Here is an 11,869-nt window from a genome sequence, read left to right on the forward strand (position 1 = left end):
GTCCCGAGCTCGAAGTCCCAGCTGATTGAAGATAATAAAGGACTATTCCAGTTTTTTAAGGGGAAGAAATATTTTAATTGGAATTTTTCATCAACACTTGCACATGATTACCTACAATTTGTTGTATTATTTTCATGAACTATTCAAATCATTATTGTTAACATAAATTGCTTAGAAAAACTGTGATGTTTTAGGAAACTATTAACATTTGTGAGGCCCCTCGAGTCAAAAGTGTGTTATTCCACACTACATCTCGCGAGAGTTGCTTCTCGGCGAGATTTACCGAGACTCGCCATTTTGTAGTGAAACCGTGCTGTGATACGGAACCATGCGGGACGTGCCGGCTTTCCTCTCCGAGCAGAAGGCTCTCGGGCCGTCCGACCTCTCCACCGAGTGGGAGAAACTAGAGGAGCTCTACAACAAGAAGTACGTGTGGTTTTATTTGTTTTACCGCCTCGAAATCGCCGACAAACTTGTCTTAAAATTTGTGTTCGTGAGTCATCAAAACACACTATGCCCCCCTCCCCACGAGCTGTAGAATACAGCTGTACCATGATTTTGGCTATAACAGCTACAAGTAACTTTAGTGTTGATGACAATATCTTACATTTACAAGAGAAGTTATTTGTGTCAAACGTTTTCTGTGTAAAAATTATGTGAGGCTGAAGGACAAAAACAGCAAAACATCGAGAAAATTCTATCAGAATCTATTATTCTATGTGTCATCAAAGCACATATGAAATGAATAAATCTTTGAAAGCAGACGACGAGAGGGATAGTAGGATGCCTCTGGCAGTTTGGCACAACAGTTCCGTAATTTTCCAAGAAAATGAACTGTATAACAAGACATGGCGATGCAATAGCGCTCCATGAACACAGGGAAACATATATGATGCCTATGATGCATTTGCTCCGGGCGGTGGATTTGTTATCTTACCTGCTAAAATCGGACAATTTTCTTTGTGAAAAGGTATCCAGCCTCCCTTCCAACTAAGAAATTATGCTTCCTGTATGTTATCCTGGACAGAAAAGGTATCGCAGGGCTTTAGTCATAACGACAAGCCCCGCGCGCGCGGGTCGCGCGCTCGGCGCGGGCCAGCTGGACCCAATTTACCGGGCCGTGCGGGCCGTGTCACTAGGGGTCCGGCTCCCGTAGAAGTTTGAATGGGCGAATTGCAATGGAGATGCCATTTTCCCTCTCAAAAGCGCCCCTTGCGGCCAGATCAAATTTATGTAGGCTGTGTCCCTGTGATGAATATTAAATAAAGACTTGGCCATCCTTGTGGGAAAAAAAGTCACGTGTCTTGTATCCAACACCGCCTACTTGTAACCACCAAACTCACCCTCCTTATGTATCGTCTGTACCTTCCCAGACTGTGGCATCAGCTCACCCTCCAGCTGACGACGTTTGTGAACAGTCCCCACTTTGCACAAGGAGATGGGCTACTCAAGGTGAGGTCAAACAAAAAGCTATTTCACAGTTACAACTGTGCATGTGCAGTATGGTGCATTGTGGGTAATGTGTCAAAGGCTCCTGGCCAGTCTTTCCAAGGGCCTTCAACATATGCACGTTACCCACAATGCATCATTCTGCCCATTTGCACTCCAAACTGTGAACTAGCTTATAATGATGTCTTTTTCTGAGCCCAACAGAAATATAAGTATGTGAGTCGTGACTGTATGTTATCTCTTTGAAAAGTTTGGTGGGATCCACAATTACAAATGTATCTTCATACCATAAGAGAAGTTTTTAAATGATTATGCTGTAGCTACATTTTTACAGAGATAGAAATATATGATATAGAAAAAAATCTGTGCTGAGATCTATTATCAGGAGACTGTAGTATAATCAGTTTCTCAATATGTTTTCTTGCAGATGTATGAGAATTTCCTGGTGGATTTTGAACACAGGTCAGTATTACCTTGCACTGTTCACCCAATAGGCAGTTACAAACTATACTGCATAACCCAATAATGTCCTAATGTCAAAACTTTTAAAAATCATAAACTAACTGTAAAAGGAAGTAATGGCAGTGTTGTGAAGCAGTCAGAGAGTTTTATAGTACATGTACTAAGTTACAACAATTTCCACATTGCAGATGCCATGTACTCCCATGTTCTGACTATTGTGTTTATTTTTCAGAATCAACCCCTTGTCTCTGGTGGAAATCATCCTGATCATAATCAAACAGATCAAAGGTAGGAGTTGATACATATTTGTAATAGCATCAGTCACAAATGTTAGAAAATTTGATTATCACAAAACTCATACCGTATTAAGGATAGCAAAATTTGCAGTGTTGTCAATATAAGGAAGGTTCCTCTTGATCTCTTAAAAAAACTTACAAACAGAATTATGAAGTGATACAAATATCAAATAGGCTAAAGATAGGAGTTAACATAACGAACTACATTTTCTCTTTCAGACCCAGCTGAAGCCGTCTCATTCCTGGAGAAGACTAAGGAAAAGGTAAGACTGGGGAATAACTGTCTCACAATTACTGGGAGTAGTTTGGAACATCACACATCAGTGCTGAAGGATTAGCAGAGAAAAGAATATCTACCTTTTGTTTTAAATCCTCAATACGTCTACCGTTGGGTCATTTGGTGTAACTGTAACAGCAGATTGTTTGTCCCAGAACCCAGAGGTCCTGGGTTCAAATCCTGTCATGTAGCCAATCTTGTGCCCTTCTCACGACTTTCCCCCACTCAACCCAGGTCTAAAAATGGGTAACTGACTTTGGTTGTGGAGGTAAAAGGCGACGGAAGAAAAGGGATGGGCTCTGCCTCCCAATATCACGTTCTAGTCCTAGACACAGTGGATAACTACCCACTGTCCCTTTGACTTTACTCAGATCCACATTTAGCATAATATACATGTACATGTACAATATATTAGCTATTCTTCCTGTGGTCTTTTCAACACAACAGACACACAGGAATGAACCATACAAATTACAGTGCAGTGTTCGAAATACCCATCTGCAATCTGCAATTTGCAGAAGGATTTTCAAGATTGCAGAAGAAAAATTAAAGAATCTGCAATTTTGCAGAAAGAAAAAAATCAGGATTGGGATTCAATGGTTCTTATGTGTTAGCAAACTAGTGGCATCCTCACCCCTACAAGACAACATTTAGCTCCTGTAAGTTGTCTTGACTTTGTCTTGGTTTTGTTTCCTATTATACAATCTTAAAGTTGTCTTCACCTCCTTTGCATATCAATTCATACTTAGTTAGGGTATGAAACCTGCTCTTCAATAAATCTGCTCAGTGTCACTGACAAAAGGTGGTTGCTGCCTGAAACATCTGTTTCCCAAAATCATATCCAGTTGCTTTTTGGTGTACCTTTATTAGTATGTTGTGTGAAAGTGAATGAGATAATAACTAATGCATTTATGAATTGATTGGTATACTTGAAGCTGTGGTAGCTGGTAGTGACATGGCGAGTTGGATAAAAGACCTATGGTGGTATCAGGGAATGCTAATTTCCCTGCAAAGTAGGATCATCTTTGAAGACTGACATTAAAATAGAGTGAGAGAATAAAGAATTACAGTAATGCTATGCATTCCAAAACTAGATATGATTTAAATGCAAGGCATTATTATGTTGAGACGGATGTTTGGAACCATGTGTTTGCAGAAAATATTTTCAAATTGCAGAAGAAAATTTTGACATTATCTGCAATATTGCAGAACACCGGAAAAATGTATTTCTACCACTGTACAGTGTACAGCCTTAAAAGGCTATGGGACTACCTTCAATATGGACCATTAGCCTACTCACACACTCACTCACTATCTGGTTTAACGTCAGACTCTGTTGTTCCCCATCCCCAGCCTACTAAATGTGAATTCTAACCATTAGCTATGTCATCGTTCTATGCCCTTTAGGCCTAGGAAAAAAAATGTTGTGTTTCCTGTTTCAGTCCTGAAAAAATTAGGGTCGGTAGGTAGGGATTATCTTTTTTTTTTCTTGTATTTTTTTTTAGTCTGACCAAAACTCTACTGATACATATTACAATACAGTTGAACAAAGTAAACTGAAATACATAATGACACTTGTCTTTCAATGTCAAACTTTAATTTTGTGCATGATAGATACATTTATCCTTCATTAGATGGGACAAGCAACTGTTTTACTTCAATAGGAAGCAGGCTGAATAAAAATTCTAACTGGTAGCTATGTGACTCCACTGCCCACCCCAAAAAAAGTCTAGGGTCGGCAGGTTTTTTTAGGGTAGGTAGGGAAACAGGAAACACAACATGTTTTTTTCCTAGGCCTTATGCAAGTAAAATACAGTAAGCTAGAATTCCAGTTTTTGTGCTGACTCCTATGTGTACTACCCAGGTGAAGGGGAATGAGGAGGCCGTTATCCTGTGCATGACTACGATGGGCACCATCCACCTCCGTCAGAACTAATATTGTGTTAACTCCTGTGTGTACTGTCCAGGTGAAGGGGAATGAGGAGGCTGTTATCCTGTGTATGACTACGATGGGCACCATACACCTCCGTCAGAACTAATATTGTGTTAACTCCTGTGTGTACTACCCAGGTGAAGGGGAATGAGGAGGCTGTTATCCTGTGTATGACTACGATGGGCACCATCCACCTCCGTCAGAACTAATATTGTGTTAACTCCTGTGTGTACTACCCAGGTGAAGGGGAATGAGGAGGCTGTTATCCTGTGTATGACTACGATGGGCACCATACACCTCCGTCAGAACTAATATTGTGATAACTCCTGTGTGTACTGTCCAGGTGAAGGGGAATGAAGAGGCCGTTATCCTGTGTATGACTACGATGGGCACCATCCACCTCCGTCAGAACTAATATTGTGTTAACTCCTGTGTGTACTGTCCAGGTGAAGGGGAATGAAGAGGCCGTTATCCTGTGTATGACTACGATGGGCACCATCCACCTCCGTCAGAACTAATATTGTTATAACTCCTGTGTGTAATGTCCAGGTGAAGGGGAATGAGGAGGCTGTTATCCTGTGTATGACTACGATGGGCACCATCCACCTCCGTCAGAACTAATATTGTGTTAACTCCTGTGTGTACTGTCCAGGTGAAGGGGAATGAGGAGGCTGTTATCCTGTGTATGACTACGATGGGCACCATCCACCTCCGTCAGAACTAATATTGTGTTAACTCCTGTGTGTACTGTCCAGGTGAAGGGGAATGAGGAGGCTGTTATCCTGTGTATGACTACGATGGGCACCATACACCTCCGTCAGAACTAATATTGTGTTAACTCCTGTGTGTACTACCCAGGTGAAGGGGAATGAGGAGGCTGTTATCCTGTGTATGACTACGATGGGCACCATCCACCTCCGTCAGAACTAATATTGTGTTAACTCCTGTGTGTACTACCCAGGTGAAGGGGAATGAGGAGGCTGTTATCCTGTGTATGACTACGATGGGCACCATACACCTCCGTCAGAACTAATATTGTGTTAACTCCTGTGTGTACTGTCCAGGTGAAGGGGAATGAGGAGGCTGTTATCCTGTGTATGACTACGATGGGCACCATACACCTCCGTCAGAACTAATATTGTGTTAACTCCTGTGTGTACTACCCAGGTGAAGGGGAATGAGGAGGCTGTTATCCTGTGTATGACTACGATGGGCACCATCCACCTCCGTCAGAACTAATATTGTGTTAACTCCTGTGTGTACTGTCCAGGTGAAGGGGAATGAGGAGGCCGTGATCCTGTGTATGACTACGATGGGCACCATCCACCTCCGTCAGAACTAATATTGTGTTAACTCCTGTGTGTACTGTCCAGGTGAAGGGGAATGAGGAGGCCGTGATCCTGTGTATGACTACGATGGGCACCATCCACCTCCGTCAGAACTAATATTGTGTTAACTCCTGTGTGTACTGTCCAGGTGAAGGGGAATGAGGAGGCTGTTATCCTGTGTATGACTACGATGGGCACCATCCACCTCCGTCAGAACTAATATTGTGTTAACTCCTGTGTGTACTGTCCAGGTGAAGGGTAATGAGGAGGCAGTTATCCTGTGTATGACAACGATGGGCACCATCCACCTCCGTCAGAACTAATATTGTTATAACTCCTGTGTGTACTGTCCAGGTGAAGGGGAATGAAGAGGCCGTTATCCTGTGTATGACTACGATGGGCACCATCCACCTCCGTCAGAACTAATATTGTGTTAACTCCTTGTGTGTACTGTCCAGGTGAAGGGGAATGAAGAGGCCGTTATCCTGTGTATGACTACGATGGGCACCATCCACCTCCGTCAGAACTAATATTGTGTTAACTCCTGTGTGTACTGTCCAGGTGAAGGGGAATGAGGAGGCTGTTATCCTGTGTATGACTACGATGGGCACCATCCACCTCCGTCAGAACTAATATTGTGTTAACTCCTGTGTGTACTGTCCAGGTGAAGGGGAATGAGGAGGCTGTTATCCTGTGTATGACTACGATGGGCACCATCCACCTCCGTCAGAACTAATATTGTGTTAACTCCTGTGTGTACTGTCCAGGTGAAGGGGAATGAGGAGGCTGTTATCCTGTGTATGACTACGATGGGCACCATCCACCTCCGTCAGAACTAATATTGTGTTAACTCCTGTGTGTACTGTCCAGGTGAAGGGGAATGAGGAGGCTGTTATCCTGTGTATGACTACGATGGGCACCATCCACCTCCGTCAGAACTAATATTGTGTTAACTCCTGTGTGTACTGTCCAGGTGAAGGGGAATGAGGAGGCTGTTATCCTGTGTATGACTACGATGGGCACCATCCACCTCCGTCAGAACTAATATTGTGTTAACTCCTGTGTGTACTGTCCAGGTGAAGGGGAATGAGGAGGCTGTTATCCTGTGTATGACTACGATGGGCACCATCCACCTCCGTCAGAACTAATAAGCCTGCCTGAAGTCAAGGTGAGTCTGGAACAGCACGCCCTATTGGTCAACTCATTTGTTACAAGCTCTGCTATTGGTACATTTATCCTACACCAAGGCAAACTGTTCTTAGTTAAGGTTAGCCCCTTATGTGTTTGTAAGAAGAAGTTTGATTGGTCAACTGATTTGTTATAGACACAGACGAATGATAGTGGATGCTACCTGAAGCGTCTGACCATTTCCAAAACCATATCCAGTTGTTTGAGTAACTGTTTTTTTGGCGTATCTTATTACCCGGATGTCTAACCTATATCGACGACTACTTCCCTTGTACTAGTTATAGACTGTAGTGGAACAAGCATAACACTGCAACTATGTGTTTTGTAATTCTAGTGTAATACTTCAAACATTCCCATTCCCTCCTAGTGTGAAACAACACCACGGTAAAAGTTCATGCCCTCATATTAAGCAAATTCCTCTCTTCCAGACCATAGTAGAACAAGCGGGCGCTATGGTTGACAACATCGACGGGGTGACCACGGTCCACGGGCGGTTCTACGACCTCTCGAGTAGCTACCACCGCATCATGGGGTCGCACGCCGACTTCTACCGCGAGGCGCTCCGCTTCCTGGGCTGTATGGAGATCACAGACATCCCTGGTGAGGAACCCTGGGATATGAGGGGGGCGTACTGCAAAATTTGTTTCTTCGCTATTAGTCTTGAAGAAATACTGTGTTAAGTAGGAGAAACAACGTGAAAATGAGTCTAAGGGAAAGTCTGTACCTTTCAGGGAGGGAATGAAGTCAGATTCGAGATTTCCTCTCAGCCTTTTGTTTTCATCTTGACATCTTGAATTTTTACTTTGAAAAATTTTTTAAGTAATACAATATACAAGGAAATACATCCATTTACAGAGTCGTGTTATTAGGATGAATAGTTCTTCTGTGAGCTTAACTGGATCGATATCACTTAGTTTAATTTTTTGCGTATTTTTCAGTTGACGAGCAGCGTGAACGAGCCTTTAACCTTGGCCTTGCAGCGTTGCTGGGTGAAGGAGTGTACAACTTTGGAGAGCTGGTGAGATGTTTCAGATACTAAAACAAAAAGCCCTTTTTACGGATTAGAGATAAAAGGTATACTTGAAGGCAATCAATATTGGAACTTGATGTAAACTTCATTATACTGATTTTATCATTTTTTTAATGCTTTTTTAAGTAACCTTGTTTACACTATAATGCTGTATATTTTAAGTGTAGAGAATGGAACAAAAATGCATAATTTAGTGTAACCATACATAAAGATAAAGAAGATGAAAAGTAAAAAGAGAAAGATGAAATACCTGACTTTTAGTTACTTAAAGATAACATGATATGATATCTTTAAGACTTTAAAGGCACCAACAAATCCAATCTGGAAGACTGTATTTTCATGCAGAAGGATTTCATTTGTTGCTGCATGTTTTTGAAATTACATGTAACTGTGTAAGACAACGCCAACCCCTGACCCTTACCCCCTGACCTTTGCCCTCCAGCTGGCCCACCCCGTACTTGACTCCCTGAGGAACACAGATAAGCAGTGGTTAGTGGACCTGCTGTACGCCTTCAACGCCGGCAACCTGGCAGCCATCGAGAAACTGCGCCCCAAATGGCAGGCACAGGTACTGGGGTTTTTGATGTATTTATTAATGTGCCTTTGTGATATTGTGATACATGCCGGCTGCATCGCACTCTGCAATTCACACATGATCACCATCCAGAAAATACAGCCAAAATGGCAGGCACAGGCAGTGTCATTGTTTCTAACATGAAAGGTTGGATACAATAACAGTTACATTATATGAATGTATAAGCTTGTTCACGGTTTCAACTGGATATGTGTCAAAGATGTAAACAGTTCTCATCTAGATCAAGCCATTGAGCTCCTGCTGCACGCAACTAAATTTGACTTTGACGTTTACATTAGTCTGACCTGGGTGGCAATCAACTGGCACTGTACAATACAGTAGAAGCCGCTTAATTGCACGGCCTGTTTGCCAGTAACTTTCGTGCAATTATCCGGATGGTGCAATAATGCGAAGCTATCTAGGTGGGCCGCACCAGTTTGGGATTTTGGGATTCCATGCGGTTAACAGAAGTGTGCATTAATCCGTTGTGCATTTAACTGGCTTCTACTGTACTGAAGTTGACCTTTCACCTGTAACCTTTGCCCCAGCCTGACCTGGCAGCCAATGAGCTGGCCTTGTACAATATTAAAGTTGACTTTTCACCTCTAACCTTTGCCCCAGCCTGACCTGGCAGCCAATGAGCTGTCCCTGCAGCAGAAGGTGCGGCTGCTGTGCCTGATGGAGATGACCTTCACACGACCTGCCAACAACAGACAGCTGACCTTCCAGGAGATTTCTAAGGAGGCCAAGCTGCCCGTGGAAGAGGTCAGTCAAGCATTCTTACAAGAGTCCTTCCAGATAACCAACTTCTCTGTTTGCGATGAGCTATTACCTAGCAGACAAAGAATTTTCACAAAATGTTTGTTAAAGGCATACTACGCAGTTTTTTGCGCTCAAATTTGAAATATTCTAGAATTAAGAAATATCAGATTTACTACTACTTTTTGTCACTTTTTGACACTTTTGTGTCATTATTTCACGTTTGCAACGTAAAGGATTAGCCTACAAACATTCCGCTCTAGGCACCCTGTAACCTTGTGTCCCCCCAAGTTAGACCCTCCAGGTCTTGCTTGCCACCGGTAGGTCCCCCGGGGTGGGGTAATCAGTTAGCACATACATGGCAGACTGCAGATAAAGAACACAATGGAGATCTTCTTTGGAAACACCTATATCTAATCATTCTAAAATAGCATATAATCATGAACTTATTAGTCTATTTTGTAGGATATCAACAAGCTAAGGTCATATTCCCTTCAAAACTGCAAGAAACCTTGTACAGAAAGCTAGTCTACTGTACTCAGAGGAACTGTCAACTGGCCCCCCACTGGGAAGCCAGGCTGATAAGCAAGAAACAACAACACACAGAGGCAGTAACCAGCCTGTGCCCATCTGTTTCTTGGAAGATCACAATTTTTATACATCATAATGTGGTGCATTGATGTCGCAGCATCTCTCCATGAATTTTGGTATGCAATGCTATAGGGTTGATTGAGCTAACAATGTAAAGAAAAAGTAGGAAAAGCTACTTTTTGTTTTGTTCAAAAATCCCGTAGTATGCCTTTAACAGTAAGATTAAAGGATGCTAGAAATTTGCACCCCAAATTAGATTTCCATTTTTTTCAAAGACGTAACCCTGATGTTTGTTACGACATGATGCTGTAACCATGGTAACCATGATGTCATTTCCAGGTGGAACTGCTGGTGATGAAGGCGTTGTCCCTGGGGCTGGTCAAAGGTCATATCGACCAGGTGGACTCCAAGGTGCACATGACATGGGTACAGCCTAGGGTGCTGGACATCTCACAGGTAAACATCTGTTTGTTTGTTTGTTTGTTTGTTTGTAAACATGACCTGGGTACAGCCCAGGGTGCTGGACATCTCACAGGTAAACATCTGTTTGTTTGTTTGTACACATGACCTGGGTGCTGGACCAGCCACATCTTTGTGTCCAATGTCGATATTGTCAACAGTCAAACATTTGATATTTGTATAACCCTTCTTAAGTAGTAAATTCCTGGATGACCTTGTTCCCTTTTTGTTCCAGACAGGGATTTTGAATCACACATAGCTTAACATTCTGTTAAGACACTTCTAACGTAGTAAGTTCCCAAATGACCTTGAATGCTTGTGGAATGACCTTGAACACCTGTTGTTCCAGATCAGGAAGATGAAGGACAGGTTAGACATGTGGTGCGGAGACGTCAACTCCATGGAGATGATGGTGGAGGTCAAAGCAACCGACCTGCTGACATAGGTCATAGTGCATCGATTAGGTCAAAGTTCAGGGTTAATATGTCATGGGGACGAGGGAAACTAGGAAGCAAACTTGCTGTAAATCTTGACACTGCAAATTTGTGTTTCCAGTGAATTTCTACTGTTCTAAAGAATTGTGCTGACTTTGAACTTGAAGCAGATTGAAAACCACGACATTAATTCCCTGCGAGAAAAGTGAATTTACTGTTACAGTACTTCACATATATTATCTGTACTTTAAAGCAGTACAGGAAAGGGGGGTCCTTCAATAGTCTATGTTCTTGTTCTGTAATAATTAATTACCACTTTCATCAGTAGAGAGTTGGAGGATAGATAAAACACAGCTACAAAATAGTGTCAAGAATTATACTAACAGTTTTTGTATGTCATCTGTTGAAAACAGTTAGACATTGACCTTATACATACATATATACACAGCCTATATGTTAGATGCATTTTTTAAATTATAAGTTGTGTTTACAAATGACATTGTGTATGTAACCATGGTAACAGATGAATAAACATCTTGTCTATCTGCTGACAATCGTTGAGTTATGCTTGTACACTGTTTTCTTATTTTCTTATTTGAGGGATAAGATCTCAAATGTCACAGACAGTATCAACTTCACCAAGCACACAACAACCTTGATCTCGGAAGTTAAGCAACGCGCGGTCCGGACAGTGCTTGGATGGGAGACCAACCAAGGACGTCCGGATTGCTGTAGCCTCACGAAGCTTTCCACGAAATCGTCTTCCGGGAGGGACTCAAAACGGGGGTCCCGTGCTCGAGGAGGTGCCTCGACCACGTTAAACAGCCTCATTACTCAACACATTGGGTACCTGCCTATGGCACTGGCTGCAAATACACCCGATATTATTATTATTTATATCAGTGGATGTATTTTCTGATGAGTTGTCCTTGCGTAATGTAACAGTCCAGAGAACAAAGATCCGAAACACACGGCATGAGGGGACTCCCATGACGGAATGGAATTTCCGATGACGTCAAGCAGTGACCTGATATATGTGGGCATAGGAGAACAGCAAACTTGTGCAGTCATGACTGTGGATACTTTTAC

At 42.5% G+C, this 11,869-nt stretch overlaps 1 protein-coding gene across 1 annotated transcript; it reads left to right on the forward strand.

Moving 5' to 3' along the window:
• The first annotated feature begins 257 nt into the window (after positions 1–257).
• Positions 258–11,334, forward strand: LOC118408354 (26S proteasome non-ATPase regulatory subunit 13-like). Its single transcript, XM_035809061.1, is given in 12 exon segments — positions 258–426; positions 1,374–1,452; positions 1,877–1,911; positions 2,144–2,199; positions 2,427–2,470; positions 4,349–4,426; positions 7,344–7,533; positions 7,872–7,951; positions 8,406–8,531; positions 9,159–9,302; positions 10,227–10,343; positions 10,696–11,334. Coding segments are annotated over 12 exon segments (1,143 nt in total). The 5' UTR covers positions 258–328; the 3' UTR covers positions 10,792–11,334.
• Positions 11,335–11,869: the final 535 nt, after the last annotated feature.

The sequence above is a fragment of the Branchiostoma floridae genome, unplaced genomic scaffold, assembly GCF_000003815.2.
Source record: "Branchiostoma floridae strain S238N-H82 unplaced genomic scaffold, Bfl_VNyyK Sc7u5tJ_1578, whole genome shotgun sequence".
Classification (NCBI taxonomy): Eukaryota; Metazoa; Chordata; class Leptocardii; order Amphioxiformes; family Branchiostomatidae; genus Branchiostoma; species Branchiostoma floridae.